This window comes from Lissotriton vulgaris, chromosome 7 (assembly GCF_964263255.1).
Source record: "Lissotriton vulgaris chromosome 7, aLisVul1.2, whole genome shotgun sequence".
NCBI classification, from domain to species: domain Eukaryota; kingdom Metazoa; phylum Chordata; class Amphibia; order Caudata; family Salamandridae; genus Lissotriton; species Lissotriton vulgaris.
In genome coordinates this window covers 1,311,556,940-1,311,576,605 of record NC_141695.1, presented here as the reverse complement: position 1 = coordinate 1,311,576,605, position 19,666 = coordinate 1,311,556,940, and the positions used below count along the sequence as shown (strand labels likewise).

General features: G+C 39.7%; 1 protein-coding gene across 6 annotated transcripts in view; it reads left to right on the top strand.

The window, feature by feature from the left end:
- The window catches only part of LOC147703574 (membrane-spanning 4-domains subfamily A member 4D-like), a 640,133-nt gene that overhangs the window by 243,856 nt on the left and 376,611 nt on the right, over positions 1–19,666 (top strand). For all 6 annotated transcript variants that reach the window (XM_086931915.1, XM_086931916.1, XM_086931917.1 and 3 more), the window contains exon 3: positions 18,468–18,596. In XM_086931915.1, the coding sequence (XP_086788041.1) occupies positions 18,468–18,596 (129 nt within the window). The remainder of the gene's footprint in view (positions 1–18,467; positions 18,597–19,666) is intronic.

The window sequence follows — 19,666 nt, the reverse complement described above, 5'->3', positions numbered from 1 at the left end:
TCATCTGTTCCTGCTGCTAGTTCGGGTACTCCCGTTAGAATTACCGTGAATGGGGAGACCTCGGGTGGCAGATGAACAGGGCGTTTAGATCTAGGCCCCCTCTTGCCCTCTGGAGGATTTGATTTTTGGGGCGCCGAGGGTTTAATTTGAGATGGCTGTGAAGACACCTTAGCTGCGGTGGGGTTAGCAGCTATTGGTGGAACTACGGGGGGAGGAAGAGGAGGGTTTTGCTGACTAGATAAAGGTGACTGAGATATGGATTTGGTTTTTGACTTAGAATTTACACAATTATTTGAAGCTGGTAATAGGGGGGTTAAAGGTTCTTTTGTTTTTGCCTGAGCCTTGGACATAACGGGCGGTCTAACTGGATTAGCTGTTATAATCCCAGAATTGTCCGCTACCTGGGCTCGCCCGGGATTAACCGTTCCCGCCCTAGTCTCGTTGGGTAATTTGGTAGTGAGTATAGCAAGTTGCTTTTCAATTGCCATAATACTCTGTTCCAGGGGTTGGAGATGGTGTTTTAGTAGGTCCCTAAATCTGGCGAAAAGTTGTGAGGTATCGCAATCAATCAGGCTGGAGCCACCCTCTTGAGCGTTGTCCAATATGGGATATTCCAGATTAGGTAAAACAGATGGTGCACAGTTATTAATAGATGGGGCTTTATTAAATGGTAAAACGGTAGACCCTTTCTTTTTATTGGTGTTGTGATGGTGTCTAGTGTTGTTCCCCTTTTTTTGTGCTTCTGGCTGTTTAGGAACAGCACATTCTCTAACTCCCCTAAGCTGGGTTAATTGTACAGGATCTTGCACAGGGTCTTGTGCAGGAACTTCAAGCAAAATCTGCTCAAGGTCCGGGGTAGTCTCGAGATTCCCAGTCGATTCCAACTCCAGTGACAGATTGGTAGCTGATAGGTCAACAGCACTTGGGATGGTATGAACTTGGGCTGTTGTACCAGACTGTATGAGAATCGGTATAGGAGAAGCTGATGGGAGTGGAGTTAAGGCCGCTGCTATAAGTCCCATAGAGGATCTCCGGGCGATCGCCAGATCCTGGGACACCCTACGTTCTAACATAGAGATGTTTTGGTTAATAGCCTCAGTAGTTTTAGAAATGAACAGGTCAATAGGACCTGTAAACGAAGCAGTTTTGACAACAGTCTTGCTCCTGGAGCCTCTGGTCATAATTATAAAGTTTAGAAGGCTGGGTTCCAAGTACTCAAATGTCAAAAAGTCAATAAACAAATGTCAGTACCTTTATGGAAAAAAGGCGGTGTCTGATCGATAAAAACCAAGGGGGGTAGCCCAGCCCAGCCTGGTTCAGTCTGGAACGGGCTGAAACGGGCCCGCCCTTGGCCCGGGCTTCGCCCGGCGTCCCGCGAGGGAGGGTGTGCGCCTTTTTAATGCGCCTCCTGGCGCTTGTGGATGATGCACGGTGGGCGCTATGCCTGCTGGGGGTTGTAGTGCCCCTGACCCGCCCTCCACTCTGCGGCAGCTCTCCAGGAGTCAAAGGAGGCGTGCGGCGGGAGGCGGGAGGCGGGATGCGAGATGGCTCCGGCAGCAAGCAGCGAGGCGGAAGGTATCCGCATGTACAAACAAATGAAGTGCAATGGGCCACGGCAAAATCCGACAATGGAAGAGTTCCCCCGCTCTGCAGGGTATGTGCCTTTTTAATGCGCCTCCTGGCGCTTGTGGATGATGCACAGTGGGCGCTATGCCTGCGCTGATGCTGGCAATTTTACACAAACATAGCAATCATCAACATTCATTGTTTTTATATACTCAAGCAATAGCTTTGAAAATGTGTTTTGTGAGAAATCACTGATAGACCTATCCTGATGCAACTCTGGTTTATACACATGAGTCTCATGAACTTTTACTTTCTCACTTGGCTTATTCAAACTCACATTTGATTTTAATTTCATTAAATTATCCTGGAAAGGGATAACTATAGCTAAAATTATCCATAATATTATCAATAATCCCATACAAATAAAACAACACCTTCACCATTTTCTAAAAATAGAACATTTTGTTTTATTATTATTAGTAGGCATTTTCCCTAACAAAATTTTCTTCGACCTTGTGTCATCTATATATTCCACAATATCAGTTCACTAACAGAGTTTCTTTGACCTTGTGTCAATTCTATTCTAACCTATATTATAAATTATTTCTCTAACAAGTTTTCTTCGACCTTGTGTCAACTCCGACCTCTTCTATATTTACAATATCCGTCTCACAGGACTACAGGCTTTTACTTAATATCACATACTTTGAATACCAATTCAATTTTTCTCTTAAGCTGACTTCTTTTACTCACTTTTCCCAATTGCTTTTGGGCAGTGCAAGTTTTCTGGACTACTATTGACTTGAGCAATGGGTGGTAGGACTATATAAGTCCACTCAGGCAATTTGTATTTCTGATTTGGTCGTCTTACTCTTTTTGGCCTTTGAACAACTTCTATTTTCTTTCCCAGTGTTTCTTTCTGGCTACTGATCTCATTCACTTGGTCTTCTGTCTCTTTTGCTTTGTTCACAAGTTTGAATCTCAGTCCACCAGTTTCTTTAGGCCAATTATCTCCTTTACAGATTTTCTTAGTCTTTGGCTCTATCGTGTTATGCTCCACTCTCCAAGCTCTTTTCCTTGGGCTTTTTCTTAATATAATTTCGTCTGAACTGTCATCAGTTTCACTTTCAGCATCTTCAACTGTATCATTGATTGTGATCTTTACAATGTCTTTGTCTTCATCAGATTCAGATTTCTTTTCTGTTACTCTGTTAGGAACACCTTCTTAACCGGTACTTGGAATCTCATCCTTTTCGTGAGTCACTTCTTCTTCCCCAGTTTCAGGACTTCCGTTCCTGCCTTCAGAGTTTCCAGATTTCTCTTCCACTTCAATGACTTTGTCTTCACTTGCTTTTGCGTCTTTACTGGTGTCTGTCTTTACCGATTCTCGACCTTCAAATTGATCTTCAGAATCTGGTATCTCCACAATCTCCCTTTCACCTTCACCTTCAGACGCAGAACTGGCTGTTGATACTTCCAGATGTCGACGTTCCTGTTGATCTTCAGTATCTGGATTCTCTTCAGATTCAGCTTCAGAATCAGAGTCAGTTGTACTTTCACCGTCGTATGGTATTCAGGTGCAGGCACACAGATGGTGTGACTGGCATGAACCCACCTCTTCAATCCAGCACACTTGACTGCAGTAGTACTGACCAAGATTACCTGTCGTGGCTTCTGCCACCGAGGTACCAAACAGTTTCTTCTGCGATGTACCTTCACTCGGACCCAGTCTCCAGGGACTAGATCATGAGCTGGATTTTTCTCTTTAGAATTTGACTAAGTTCCCACCTGGTGAAGCACAGAAGTTACCACATCAGACACATTTTTTTAGTAGTCCAATATGATATCATCATTTATCGTTAGCAATTTGTCAACAGGTACATAAGCTTGTCTCATTACCCTGCCCATCAAAATCTCATGTGGACTTAGTCCAGTTTTCTTGTCAGGAATACTTCTCAATGTCATCATGACAAGCGGCAAAGCATCTGGCCACTTAAGTCCTGTCGCCAAACACATCTTTGCAATTCTGTTTTTAATAGTTCCATTTACCTGCTCTACTACCCCTGAAGCCTCAGGTCTGTAAGCACAATGCAGCTTCTGGCGAATGTCCAGAGCTTCACAGATCATTTGCATCAACTCATTTTGAAAATGTGGTCCGCGGTCTGATTCAATGGACACTGGGAATCCGAAACGCCGTATTATTTCTCGTAATAGCGATTTGGCAAAGGTTATTCCATCATTCCTCCTTGTGGGGAATGCTTCAACCCATCGGGAGAACAAACAGATTATCACAAGAACATATCTAAGCCTATTGCATGGGAGCAATTCCACAAAATCCATTTGAACCCTTGTAAATGGACACCCCTCCTGTCCTATGGTTCTCAAACTCACAACGGTTCTTCTGTTTGGATTAAATTGTTGGCATACTAGACAACTTTGGCACAAGCTTTCAGCAATCATCCTGAACTTGGGATTATACCAAGTTTGTCTGAAAAGGCGAATCATGGCATCTCTTGCAATATGGGCTTGACCATGGTACATTCGAGCCATGTCTGAAATCTTGCTATCGGGCATTACTGGTTTTTCAACTTTGTAAACCCAAATTTCATCTTCTTCTCTCTGTCTACATCCTGCCTTTAGCCAAATATCTTTTTCTTCTGGTTCTGCCTCCTCCTGCATCTGCTTCACTTCCTGCCATGTCTCAACTACATTGGTTAGCATCAAAGGACTCGGAACAAGTTCTTTCAGTTTTTCACACAATACTTTGCAATGGCATCTGCATAATTATTTCCTTTAGAAATATAATCCTCATTCTTTTTGTGTGCTGTACACTTCACTACAGCTATTCTTTCAGGAAGCTGAATCACATCAATCAGTGTCTTCACAAATTCAGCATTTCGAATGGGTGTTCCAGCAGAAGTTAAATAACCTCTTTGAGACCAGAGTTGTCCATAATCATGAACAACTCCATAACCATATTGACTATCAGTCACTATGGTTACTTTCACCTCTTTTCCCAGTTCACATGCTCGTATCAAAGCAATCAACTCCGCTACTTGAGCAGAATGACTTCCTTTCAGACAAGATGCTTCCAACACTTCTGCTACTGTATAAATGGCATAAGCAGCGCTCACAATGCCACTCTCTGTCATCAAACATGATCCATCAACAAACATCACATAATCTGATTCAGGTAATGGTTCATCCTTAATATCTGGCCTGGGTTTTGTGCAATACTCAATAACATCCAGACATTTATGATCAAGCTCACCTTTCTCTTCCGCTTCAATAGTGTCCGGTAAAAATGTAGAAGGATTAACATTCACACATCTGGCAATAGTCACATTTTCAGCTCCCAAAATTACTTTTTCATAACGGGTCATTCTGCTGTTGGTCATGTATTGTGTCTTTGCTCTTGTGAGGAGAATCCCCACTGAATGAGGTACATACACCCTCACAGGAAATCCCTTCACAATTCCCTCACTTTGTGCCAGACGTACACTGGTTGCTGCTACTGCTTTCAGACATCCTGGCAAAGCCTTTGCAACAGGGTCCAAAACAGCTGAGAAATACGCAATTGGTTTTCTCATTTTTCCATGTCTCTGAATTAATACTAACAATGCACATCCTTCTCGCTCACTGCAGTACAATTCAAACTCTTTTTCATAATCTGGCATTCCCAATGCTGGTGCTTCACACAATTTTGTTTTCAGCTGTTCAAATGCTTCCATTTCAGTTTTAGTCAAAACTATTAGGTCTCGAGATGTCTGCTTTTGTCATTCTCTGTAATGGTTTTGCAATCAATGAAAATCCGCTAATCCACTGTCTACAATAACCTACCATTCCCAAGTACATTCTCACTTGTCTTTGAGTATTGGGTGGTTGCATTCCTTGTATCATTCTGAATCTTCCTATTGTGACTTGTCTGATTCCTTTTGCAATCTTATGGCCTAAATATTGTACTTCTTTCTGACAAAACTGCAATTTTGATGGAGACACTTTATGTCCCTCCTCTGCCAAATGATTCAACAATGCTACTGTGTCAGTTACACATGCATCTTTTGTTTCTAATGCAATCAAAAGATCATCTATGTATTGTACTAATACAGACTCTCCAGGCATGTTCAAACTTTCTAATGATTTCTTTAGCAACTGGTTAAAAATCGATTGACTCTCAGTATACCCTTGTGGAATTCTACACCATGCTAGAATACGATTCTGGAATCGGAACTCAAAAATTGGCTGACTTTCTGTATGTAATTGGACAGTAACGAACGCATTGCACAGTGTACCATTTTGCATCATGAGGAATTTGGTACAAAATCACTGCTGGATTTGGAGCAATCTGGCAACATGGAACAACAATTGTATTAACCTTTCTAAGGTTCTGAGCTATTCTAAATGTTCCGTTTGGCTTTTTCAATACTATGATCAGTGAATTGCAAGGGCTGCTTTTTATTTCTCTAAGAATTCCTTGCTCAATCATTTTATCAATCACTGGAGTGATTCCCTCAATTATTTCTGCAGTTATCTTATACTGAGGTATATTTGAGTAACTTGCACCTTCTTTCACTGTAACTTTTACAGGATCAACACCTTTCATCAATACTATATCTTGTCCAGTAAAATCCTATACTTCCTCTTTCACTACTTCTTTCAATTAAACAGGAATCTTTTCTCGATCAAAAACAGGAAATAACTTGCTCTGTTCTGCCTCAATCCTAAGCATCATCATTTTGTACAGACTGTCTTCATCTGGGGTTTGCAATTCTATGCCATCTGGTGAACAATATATGGCACAATTCATTTTACTCAGTATATCCCTACCTAACAAATTAACAGGACTACTGTCACACACCACAAATCGATGCATATCTTTGTAACTTCCAATTCCTACTTCAACTGGTTCTGTCAAAGGGGTTTGTATCTTTGTATCTGTCTATTTGCTACACCCACAACTTGGATGCTCTCTCCAGAGAGAGGAAGATTTTGAATTTCCACTGATCTAACAGTAGAATGGGTAGCACCAGTGTCTACTAGGAAAGTTATAAACTTTCATCTGACTCACTGCCACCTTCTTCTTGTAACCAGTACTGAGGGCATGCATTCACTCTTTACAGTCTTTTTACCTGTTCACCCACGCTGAATCCTGTCTCTGCACTGTATCTCTGCTGGTTTACAATGGGCCAGGGACAGACTGATTTGCATATAGCCAGGTTCTGAGCTGGGATGGGGCAGTGAGATAAATAACGGTGATGGATCAAGCCCTGATCTTTGGACTGGGTAAGAGTGGTCTGCTTAATTCAGACACTCTGTTCATCACCACCCCCTTTCTGTATCGGTTTACAATGTTTGGCAGTGGCGGTTGTGGCACCTGACTTTGCTGATTTGCTATCTGCTGTTGTTGCTGTTGTGGATTTACTTCAAACTGCACCTGCGAATTCAATGAATTATTTTCTGCATTAACTCTTGGTGGACATTTACACTCTTTCTTCCAGTGCCCTAACTTGCCGCAATTAAAACAAGGATGCTTCTTCTTTAGTTCATCTATGTTTCCTACTAACTTTGTTTTACCCTTAAAATTTCCTTGAGTCCCTGCATTTTTACTTTCCATTTGCGCTACCTTTACCTGTGCCCACATGGCTTTCTCTTTCAGTTTTTTCTGTTTTGCATCCATCTCTTCCCTGCAATATTTTGCTTTTCTCAAAACATCATCCACAGTACCTGACTGCCAACCTATCATGTTGTGTCGAATCATATCTCCAATCTCTGGTCCTAATCCATACACAAATCTATTTATAAAGTGGCTCATATCCTTCTCATTTAATTCCTCATAACCACTATACTGTTTAAAGACTAACAGCAATCTTTCATAAAATGAATGTCCTGATTCTTTTGGCTCCTGTGTGGTTCTGTCTATTTTAACCCAATCAGTTTCTTTTGGAGGTATTTTATTTTTCAGCCATACTATTACTTGTTTATATTTCCGCATTACATCTGGTGACAGAGCTCCTGTGACTTTATCTCTGGTAAATTCTTCCCTTGGCCAATCTATAGCTATTTTGCATTCTGTCCGTAAATCTGCTGGCACTACTATGTCAAACAATCCATCTAAATCAACCCATAGGACTTTTGACACTTTCACAAATCTGTCTACTTGTCAATACCATTCTACCGGTTTCTCTCTCAATCTTGGGAAATCAGTAGTAAATGACAATATATCCTGTCTGCTCCAAGGAACATGTACATATCCTCCTTCAGGTATCTCTCTCATAGGAAACTCAGTTGTTACTGCCTCTTTTTCCCTGACCGGAAAAGCAAATGTGGATTTCTCACTATTCTCTTCCTTTTTCTTTGCCCACTTAAGTCTCCATTTATTTACATCTCCCCATCTTCGCAACAGCACGATTAGCTCTTTTATTTGCAACAACCTTCCTGCAGTATTCATTTTCTCAATGTCTCTTTCTGCAAAATCCACTCTGTATGATTTCTGCAATGATTTGAATTTTGAAAATTCCACTCCCAATTCACTTAATAATTCCTCCAATTGATCATACACTGTTTTAGCTCTCCATGTAATACTTTCACACATAAACATAAGTTCATCATTCTGATACGTTTTTAGTCTATCTGTACCAATTGTTCAAATAATTAATTCTTCCATATCCACTTTTAGTTTTGCTACATCCAATATTTTTGGTTCATTCTCTTTTAATTTCAAAGTTTTAATCCAGTCACTCAACTCCCTATCTGACGGTCCTACAGGAGTTTGTATTAAATCTATTTTATCTAGACTTTTCTTTGGTGTTGCAGAGTTAGATTCTGCACCAATCGGGTATTTGTACAATGAACTTTAGTTAAAGGTTAATTCAGGTGGATTCATATTAACAGTTCATTTTATTTCTGACAAATAAGGATAAATATTCTCTCTTGCTTTTTGCAAACCTTGTGTAACGGGATTGTCAAGCTTGGTTCTTTTATTTTTTGATTTTCAAGTATTGGTATTACCGGCCCTATCGTTACAGGGACAGTCACTGCTTCCATGTGTTTAGTAAGGTTCTGAATTAGTTCATGTGCAGAACGTTCATAATCAGAAATATTTGGTTGCACATCGTTTCGATTTTTACTACTTTGCACACTTCTGTGTGAATCATTCCTTGATAAAGGAGTACCTGTAATTCTAGCTTCCACAACAGGTGTATTTGGAATATATCTAACCTCTACTCTTTCTGGCACATCTTTTAAACTCGAATATGGTCTTGGGGTTTCAATATTTCTTTCTTCTATTACCGGAGCATTTGGAGTAGTCCATAAAGAACTTGGCTGATATGGTGGCTGTCTCCTATTTAATATTTCTTCTAATACAACATCTTCTGATTCACTGTCACCATAACTTTGGTTCGCTGTCTCTATATTCTTTTTCTTTTCTGTACATTTCCGACCCTCATATTCATCCACTAACCTAACTGGATACATACCATCAAACATATTACTGTCTCTCCATCTATGCATTCTGCTTTCATGAGTTTCACCACATAAATTTCAACCTCTACCTTTCAGTCTGATATGTCTGCATGGCCTTTTACTCTCTTGCTCATGCATCTCGTCTTCCCATTCAAGTAAGGCTTCAAATTGTGTCAGTCTAGGTCTCAGCTCAAGCTTCATCATTTTGTCTCTCAAATTTCTCAAAACCGCTGAGTCAAGCGATCCTTCTTCAGGAAAAGCTAACACACCATCATCCTGAGTATACCTTGCCCAGTTCTCTAACCAAACACATGTATGGTAACCATATTTTGATAACATGCAAGAAGCGGGCGTTTTCGGTGGAGGAAGTAATTTTCCCTCTCTAGTCACAATTTCTTTGTCCTTTGAAAATACATTCTTTAATTTCTTAAACCATGAAGGTTTCTTCTTCTCCTCTTCGTAATAATAAGACATTTCTCCAATAATTCTCTGTCTTACAAAAGATCGCGCACTTCCCTGTTTGCTGTTCCGTTCACCAACTTATCACAGCGCGGTTTACACTAACGCACCAATTAGAACAAGATACGTATTTTAGGGCTTAACCAATCTCTTTGCTGCTTTTTCGTGATGAACCTATCAGCTCCTACTCTGTCTTGGTCACGTTGACCAATCCTAGCGCAACACTTTTGACGTCACCAGCGCTCCAGCTTCTGCAGCGCCACCTGAGCCCGCCTTTACAGGTTTTTTTTCAAGAAGCCGTATTTACAAGATATTTTACAAAAATCAGTTAGTAATTTACAGAAAACAATACCATTTGCCTGTTTCGCTAATAAAGTGATAGAATTTTCCAGTCACACAAGTATTCTGTAACCGGAGTAGACAGCGCTTATCTCCTCAGAATTTTAGACTGGTTGATAAAGCAACACTACTGGCCTTACCCTTCTATTAGGCAATAACGAACTTGTTTCTCCAAGGAAAGCACATACAGAGATCTTTTTCACCTCCTTAGAGACAATCCCAGAGTTTCACTTTAACGCATATTGCAATTACATTTACACACGTTCATACAGAAAACCATATTCATATATACATGACCTCTGTATCGCCAGTAGGTAGCTCTTCCAGCTAACCCACCACAGAATTCCTCTATCGTTATTTAAGTAGATGCCACTCCTTTACCCTTCTATCAAGCTCGGGTTGAGCCCTACTACTCTCCTCAGCGATAAGTTTTAGTCAGGATACGCAATGATCCCTATACTTGAAAGCCGAGATTTCATAGACTGTCCTCAGTATACATTTATCCTTTCACACCTAATGTCCCTAAACAGTGATATACAACGATACCACCGCAGTATATGACAATACTACTTCTTTGAAACAGACAAATGCACTGTGCGACTTTACTTGCCATACTTCCTCTGCCTGCAGACAGAGGCACTAGCTTCAAACAACACTTGGAACCTTTTCTAACCTACATATAACGTAATACGAACTCAGCAGATGTTAGTTAATAAATCTGTTCATTTTAAACTCTATATAGTGCTTTATGCATAATCCTAGCTAATTTCCTTAGCAACTACTACTCTGCTACCAAGTTATAACTGCTACAGAGGGACTCCAAAGTATATTCTAAATCACCATGGCCATTTCCCTGAATTCTCAGAAATACACATGCATTCAACAGTGGGGCCCATTACACTGCACACTTACTCTGTTCATTCAATTCGGCTTCACAGATTTGGCCATGGTTTCATTTTAAACACCATTTTATTCAGACACACCACCATAATGCCAATGGATCTGCTAGAACAAAAACTAGGCATAGGAAAAACCAAAGACCAGATTTGTACTTCTCCATTTATCTAATTTTTATTCAAAGCAAACTTTCAGTATGTCCAACATTTAGGCATTTCTTTATTTCTTTATTCAATAAGAATCTTTAACTTTATTTTCAAAAATTATCATTTATTTTAAAGCTCAGAAATAGACATTTATTTTAAGTTCAGTAAAGTTTAGCAAAGAACAGATAGTTCCAAATTCATTCTCTCCTAACATCCCTCGCTAACACCCTCATTTTATCCTAACAGACCTGCAAAGAAACACAAATAAAAACAAGAAGTTCTTACATCAAAGAATCGATCTTCAATCCGGCAGCATTTCCAGAGGAAATCGAAAGAGCGACCCTTTCTAAGCAAAATCAGGGGTTTTTATACACTATTTTCTAGCTTAGTCTATCTAAAAAGTAACTCACCTCATCAATTAGAGTTCTGATTGGACACATTTGGGGTAGAAGAGCACTTCCTCATCATTACAGGATGTTTTTCATGATGAATCAGCAGAAAAATAAAGGGGCTTTGTTTAAGACAGTTTGTAGCCCTGGTGCTTCCTTCACTTGAAACATAGGGAAAAGTTCTCAGACTCTGAGCATTACATCGTCCATGCTTGGCACCCATCTTAGGTTCCGGGGCCTGGCGTCCTTGAACCTCCCATCCAAGCACAGTCAGCTCACTCGCGCTTGCAGGATTTTAGATGCACATGCGCAGACCAATACTCGCTCGCAGTGAATCAGAGTGGCCATTTTCTGTATAGGCCTCACGAGACACATTTTGGAACTATCATAGAAACAAACACAAATTCATGTTAATTATGGTAATGAAACCCTTCTGTTTACCTCCCACCATTCTAGTATTTCCCTATTAGTTGTTACCTAGCAAATAAGTCACATATATGCGTTTTATACTTACATATCCAACGACTTTTTGGCACAAAACGTGTACGATAAGTACATTTAAATTGCGTTTGTTTATAATTAAGCTGTGCATTTGTTCACATCACAATAACAACACATATTAGCAAATTTTATGGCATCATGCAAGCAAGATTAGTGTTCCCATATGTTCATGTATGCATATTACTCTAAGGTTGGTTATTCAAGCACATCACACCATTAGTGAATGTTAACGTTATAAAACATTGATTTCGAGAGGGGTTTACAAAATTTTGCTTTTACCACCTCGCTCCATCAGTTCCGAAAGCTGCAGAGAGGCTCAGCTCATTCTAGAGCACCATGTCACATAAGACCAAGCACTCTGCCTCCAGGATTGTTAAGGCCTGCCATAGGAGTGACTTATAGGTGTATATGTGTCTAGATATAAGGTTAGATATAGGTATACTATATCTAAGCAAGGGGTGGTTACACGACCTTGCCCCAGCTGAGTGATCAGTGTGTCATGTCAATGTGAGTGGCCAGCCCGGGGTGGCATAATGCATGTTGCAGCCCCTGGTAGGCCTTGAATGCACCTATGCCCTGGGTACCTATAGTACACAGTACAGGGGCTCATAAGGTGACCCAGTATCCAATTGGTAATGCACCTAAAGTATATTGTAGTGAATTTAGAGAGAGAGCAGCTGGGCTGTGGGTCTGATTAGCAGGCCCACAGCCACATTAGGTCGAAAACTAGTGAAGCAAAAAGAAAAAAGTGGGGTGACCATAGGAAAACAGACCTTACTCTCCTACACCTGCCATTTGAAGGGTGCCCCAGCTGCAGTGATTACACCAGTATGCAGGCTACTTTCAAATGGGAGTTACTTGATGCTGAACAGTCAAGGCTCCTGCGGATTGCTCCCGGGCATCGCATATCTGGGAACCGTGACCTCCAGGGTTACTTATATTCAAGTATTGTTTCCACCGACACATACAGTCAGGGAGGGGCCGTTATGGCCTTCACTGAATGTTTCCTTAATACTCTAAGCAGAATGAAAGCCATGCTTTTACAGAAGTCTGTGCCCTTAACCTCTGCTCAAGAGACTTTTGATCTCCAGATCGCAAGGTCTTCGGCAGAGATACAGGCGCTTATACATACCAACTGCCCTTTCCATTTTGCAGTAATGGTAAATCCTATCTTTAACATTTCTGATACGACAGTCATAGTCCACCTATTTCAGAACATAGGTTCTGGACTTCTGGGCACCTTTCAGATGGTACTTGGAGTTATACCAACCTTCATACACTCCTTATTCAGAAGCATCTTTGAAGGACTTCAACTCATCCTGTTTCTAGTAGCAGGTATCTTGATTGTTTTCGATCTGCTACGCAATGGATGTCTCAGTCAACAAGGAGATGAAAAAAACACTCCTGGAGCGTAAATACTGTGACCGCATGGTACAACATGGAGGGACCCCTTCCTTAAGAAATCTAAGTGCATCTTGTTTCTTGTCTTTCCGACCAGCCTGGATGGACTCCATCTTAACTGTTGTCCGATGCCTGATTTGCAGAGAAGAATGTGTGTCAGACCTTTGTTTGCCACTCCCATCATGTGCACAACCGGACGTGTATCCTTTACTGCACCCAATAACGGCCCATATTGGGCATCCATGGCTTTCTAATGCTTATAGTAGTTCGGACTATAATTAAGGACACTTTAGAGCTATAGCTTGCACAATTTTTTAAACATTTTAAAGTTTTTTGGAAGTTTTAAACAATATCTAGTTAGGCTAGCAGTATGTTAATAAGTTACATATGTTGTCCAGTTGGAAGAGGAGTGGATGTTATATTCCATATAGGTCCCTTTTATAGGCACAGGTAACTTTGCAACCTTTCACCTATATTCTTCCTTACATACCATACATAACCCTTCTTAGGGACTGACCTTTTACCTAGATACGACACTGCATTCAGAACCCAGGTTTTTCCCTAGTGCGAATCGCAAACATTATGCATGAGGCTTCTTGGAAGCACAGCAGGACTAACATCTCCTGTATAATATCTGTATAAAGTTCAGGCCCGATGTCATCCTTTATGCGGACACAGTACCACAGCAAGGTAGGACTCCTGGGGAGACCAATGGGTATATTTACATCACATCTTGCTTAGAAGGACAGTGGAGACCGAGACTTCCCGGCTGACACACTGACCAGAGATGCTGAGGTCCCTGCATGCAGACACTCGAGCTTCAAGTGGTCTAACATCCCTGGCGGGGTGTCCAAATCGAGACCAGGACGAGGTCCCATATTCTCTCATTCTCAGGTAATGGGGTTGACTAGATCCTACAGGGATTCTTGGTATAACACCTACACAGATGCTAGGTACATTTAGGTACATCTTGTTAGGGAAGCATCGTAGGAGTATGCACCTTTTATCATGTGTTTCATATACTTGTATGTATTCCTGATTATTACAATATGGTAGAAGTTTACCATCCCTTTACTTTCGTAGTACTTCTAATTATATATCTCTACTACTGTCTAATGGTTGTTGCAGCTCATCTATTCTACACTAGAATAACAACTGTTCAATAAATTCTTATTGAAACTCCCAGTCCTGTTTATTCTGTGTATCTCTCTGAGAGAAAAGAATTGAGCACAAGTGACTGAGCGAAAGGTAGTATATTGTTTCCACAATTCTGAGGGATCAGGGTTGTCATGTTCTGAGGTTGCCAAGAACTAATCTATCCCCGATAGGAGGAAATTCTAGTGGCACTGATATAGACAGGCTTACGTATCTTTGAGAATCAGTCTGCCACCAGTCCCATAGTTTGTTATCCAAAAGTGCAGATCCTGTATAGGTTATATAGGAACTACACAACAGTACTTCTACAAAATAGTACCTATCTTTCCAAAATTTTTTGATTTTCCAGGTGAGTCTTCACCTATGCCTCTGAAACAATAAAAAAATGTAAATACGTTTTAGGCTTTGTTAGTTTTTCTTGTTTTCATAGTTAATTAACTTTATTTTGGCTCTGTGCCATAAAAGTAGAAACCAAATACAAATACTTAGAAAAAGTTAAATCACATAAAATATTAAAAGCAGGTAGTTACAATAGACCTAAAACTAGGTAAACACTGGTTGTTAATAGTAAAATACAATAGTGGACCCTAAAAACTTCTACAAAAAATAAATACCCAATTAAAGGCACAGCTTTTTCCTAATTTTCCATATTGCAATAAAATAGTGGAAAACAGCAAAAACAGACTTTGCCTAACCTCAGTTAAATGGAATATGCAATTTGATGAGCTCTAACACCTAAAAACCGACAGATAGGGATGAACCACTTTTTCTCACTTTTAACCTAAGCTATGCAGAAGAACAAAACACACACTTCCCATTGCCTATCTGCTTCACAACTGGGGCATGTGTATCCTGTAGGGCTTTGTTTACTTGCCTATTTCCCAGTAAAGGAGCCAATCGGTAAGGTGCTGTATCTGAACAGCATATACAACTTTCGAGCCGAAGGAGGCTCTATTTCATCTAAAAATTGCTCCAAGCTGTAGGCTACCATGATCTTAAGAGGAGAATGTTCTCACAAGGAGGGACGGGGGCTTTTAGAAGGTCCAGCCTACATTCCCCAAGGCGTAGATGTCAGAATAGGGTATGCAGTTCCTGTGGAAGAGGACAAGAGGTCACTAAGAGTGAAGGAAAGGGCAGGACGGGGTACTCCAGGTAAAGGAAAGAAGAAAGTGGGGGGGAGAAGAAGAGCTCCTATAAGGAGCAAGGGCCCTCACATACCCCAAGAGGTGTTATGCTGCATCATAGGGCAGCTCCTCATTGGGCTGCTGCTGCAATGCCCAACGGGCCCCATAGGGAGCTCTTTGCTGGAGATCTTCGGTGTTGTATGCCAAAAGAGCCTGGATGAAGGGGTGTGGGAGCGTTTGCAAGATGAGTAGTGTTGGAGTGAGAGTGTTTGTCTAAAAATAGCTAAAAGAGTCAAAAATAACTTTATTCAGTGGACGCTGATGCTATGGTTAAAAACCAACTACGTGAGTCGTTGCTGGATAGGAGAATTACACCTACTACAGCTAAAAGTGAAGGTGAAGTGCGGGTGATCAGTGGGTCGACATGTATCATGCCTCAATTTTCCTAATGGATGAGCAGCATTTCATCAGGACCAAGGGGAGAAAAACCTCATCTACTCTGCAAAAGAAGAATGGTCAAGTCAGTGTACTTCGAGGATCCATCCCTGGATACAGAATTCATTGTGAAATTCAGGGTACAAGGGGAGAGTGGGAATAAAAAAAAATCTACCTTCTGGTAATACCTAGAAGGGATATTGGGGAGGCCCCAACCTGGATGGCCTGGACACTCACACACTGGCGAAGGCAAACAACTGAGTCTAGCTGTTCCTGCTCGTGGCTCCCGGTCATGTCCGGACGTCAGGGATCTTAAGAGGAGAATGCCAGCAGTTGATCAATTTTATGGTGCCAGTACCTCCTCTTTAATAGGGTTTTACTAAGTGTCAGGGCAGCCTCCATTTATGTTCATAGATCCACACACTGTACTTTGGTCAAAGCATCAATTATATATTTTATCAAATGTATGTTTCCCAACCTTGGAATCCCTAGCACTTCTTAAAGAATCAATTATAGGTTAACTCAATAGATATATAAATTGAGTATATAGATTAAACATTATATATGGCTACAAATATATAAAATAGTAACATGACAAATCTCCTTAGCCCTCGAGGATTAATTCATTTGTAAAATCGAAAATTGAAAAATTTATCGAGAATGGAGTATTGAATAGAATATAGAAAAATAGTTGATATAAGAACTAACAGAGCACATCAATAGAAGTTATATGAAGAGAAATGAAAAATGAGATGTCAATAAGAAATAGTAAGAATAAAAGAATAGAAGAAAATTAGAAAAGAGAGAATAATAAGATATTAGAATAATAAAATAATAATACAACAAAAATATTAGTTATTATAATATTAGGAACGCATGAGAACCAGGGGGAAAGAAGGGAGGGGAGGGAGGAAGAAAGAAAGTATATTGTCAAATGTCAGATCAAGGGGTATTAGTATCCACTCCCGGAGTGTTGTCATCAATATCCATGCCACTATTCAGATTCAGGAAAGGTGACCAAAAACGTAGAAATATGTCAGTTTGATTTTGAAGATTATAAATTATTCTCTCAAATTATTCTCTCATGTGATGCTGTTTGGAACATACTTGTCAAGCATTCTTCTTGCAAAGGAGGAGATGGAGATGTCCAATTGTGTATAATGCATATTTTTGCTGTGGCCATTGCTGTGTGAAAAAGACGACATTGGGGGTTTGGTGAGTTTTAAAGATAACTGAAGGTCATGAAGGATAATAACAGCAGGAGTGAACGTAAGATGTAAAGTCATAGTAGAAGATAAGATTTTTCCAACTTATGCCCAGAAAGGTTGAATCAATGGACAGTCACATATAATGTGTGCTGAGTCACAGTTGGTGTTATCACATCTCCAGCAATTGCCATGGGAAATTAAACCAGCTTTCTTTAATCTTGCAGGAGACCGATGCCAATCATGAAGAATCTTAAATAGACAAAATTTAAGTTGAGCTTCACGGGTTCCTTTATCTAGATTCTCTATCATTGTCTCTCATGCATCAGTAGTGTAAGAAATTGAAAGTTGTGACTGCCATTTAATTTGTAGTGTCTGTTTTAGAGGTTGAGAAAAAAGATGTGTTGTATAAACCAAATATCACTCTTTTATGTTTTCCCCAGGTATTTAGGTATGATACTATCTGTGAATTTGACAGCACCGGAGAATGTGAACCTAATTGTTGTTCCAAACATTGCTTGAGCTGGTTATATTTTAGTTTTTTGTTGTGGTTTTCCCCTGCTAGGTTTTTACCTTAATGCTAAAAAGCATAACCTTTTTTGTGTAATTGTTAGAAAAGTTAGTTTAAGGTATTCACAATAAAATAATTGAAACCCCCAGAAAAAATTGGTTAGATTTTTTATGCTTTGTGGTAGAAAAAATAATAATTTAAACATATGTTTAGGTCAATTGTTTTTAAAGTCTTTACTTGATAAAAACCCAGTCTCCGTTGTTTAAAGACTTTCAGGATACAGTCTTCAAAACTCCATTTAATAAAACAGCATATTTTACATAGTTATTGTTTTAGTTTATAAGAGTTCAATAAAATATATGAGTTAGCCAAGAATATTGCGGCTTCTGCAGTATGCAAAAGCATCACCTGCATCAGCAATAATGCTCTGAAAGGCTCAAAGTGAGAATTAACCTTGTCCCGAGGAAGGGCTTAAAACTTTCGTACCTACTGAAATTTTGTAAACAATATACTTTGTGTGTAGAGATTGATCACCCAACACCCTTGATTGTTACTCTAAAATTGAATCATTACATGTTTGTTTTCTTGTTCTCCCTATTGATCCGACTTAAAGCAGTAATTTAAAAATGTAAACCCAAGATACATCCAGTAATATTATCTCCCTTAAAATATATTTCCCTGAATTGACAAATATTCCAAGAAACACTAATTGTAATTACAAGTGAATACCTCCTTCCTCACTACCGAATGTTATCACCCACTAGTATTGGGAGGCATCTCTGTGTATGTATAAGTCTAGTGATGAACTCTCTATTCTGATATACCTTCTGATTTTAATAGTGAGAATATTTATCTAGTTTCTCTTATTTTTGGAGGTCTCACAGATATTAAATGGCATCATTCAAATTGGTTTTGGGATTGTCTGTGACTTTGGTACTGGAGGATATCGCTACTCATTCGTCCCACTCTTTGTCACTGGAGTACCCTACTGGTCTGGCCTACTGGTAAGTAATCCTTTTGTTTGTTACTTCTGATGCAGTGTACAAAGCTAGAGGTGTGTTAACATTGTAACTCCAAAAGCATTGGCATGTCACGTTAGCCAGTTAATGCCACTCTGCTGCTTATGTTTTTTTTTTCTGATGCATAAAAAAGAAAACGAGCAAAAACTAACAAAATCTCTCTGTACAAAAGTGATAGGGCTTCATCAAGTTAGCTGCTGATTAGCTGGAAAAAGCCTTTAGTTAGTCAGTTATAGCACCAAATCAATTATCGAATATAAACACAGTGAAATTTATATGGATGAATTATTACTAGGTAATTTGCACTGATATAACGTAGAATGTTACCGTAGGCCCTCTATTTATCTTAGGTTTGGGGGTTTCTGAAATTATAAATTTCCTCCCTGTATGCTTGATATCACCCTAGATCAGGGGTTTCGAACCTTTTCAGTAATAAGAGCTCCTTATATTCAATGGAAATCATCCCAAGCTACTAATGTTAGATATGTGATTACCACCCCATCCAAGATTGTAGCAGTAATCACATCAGTGCATTAGGCAGGGTTGCGTGCAGTAAAGTAAAGAAAGCATAATCAATTTGTAATGCATCTTCATAGGTAATACATAACAGGAAAAGCTGAAATCCCCTTGGCACCAAGGTAATCATTCAAGCAATACATCTCTCCAATTCAAATATTTGCTTCAAATTCATTCTGAAAAATATAACAATTTTTCTCTAAACATCTAATTATGAATTCTGAAAAATATATGCATTTTCATCTTGAACACTTGCTTTTTAATTTTGGTATACAATTATTTCAACCAAGAAAAAGCTTCTATATTAGTAGGCTGGGCTGCACACAGAAGAGCTACTCACAACTCGTTGGAGATGCCTGCCCTAGATCCTTGTATGGATCTGATACATCAATAGATTGCGTGGATCATACAGTGAGTTACTTTGAATCCCCACTCCTAATGAACATATTAAAAAGGTAAAACAAGGTGGCCTCTTGTCCAGTCATAGCCCGGACTACTGCTTCACCATATGTAACAGGGAAATAATCTCTTTCTGATTC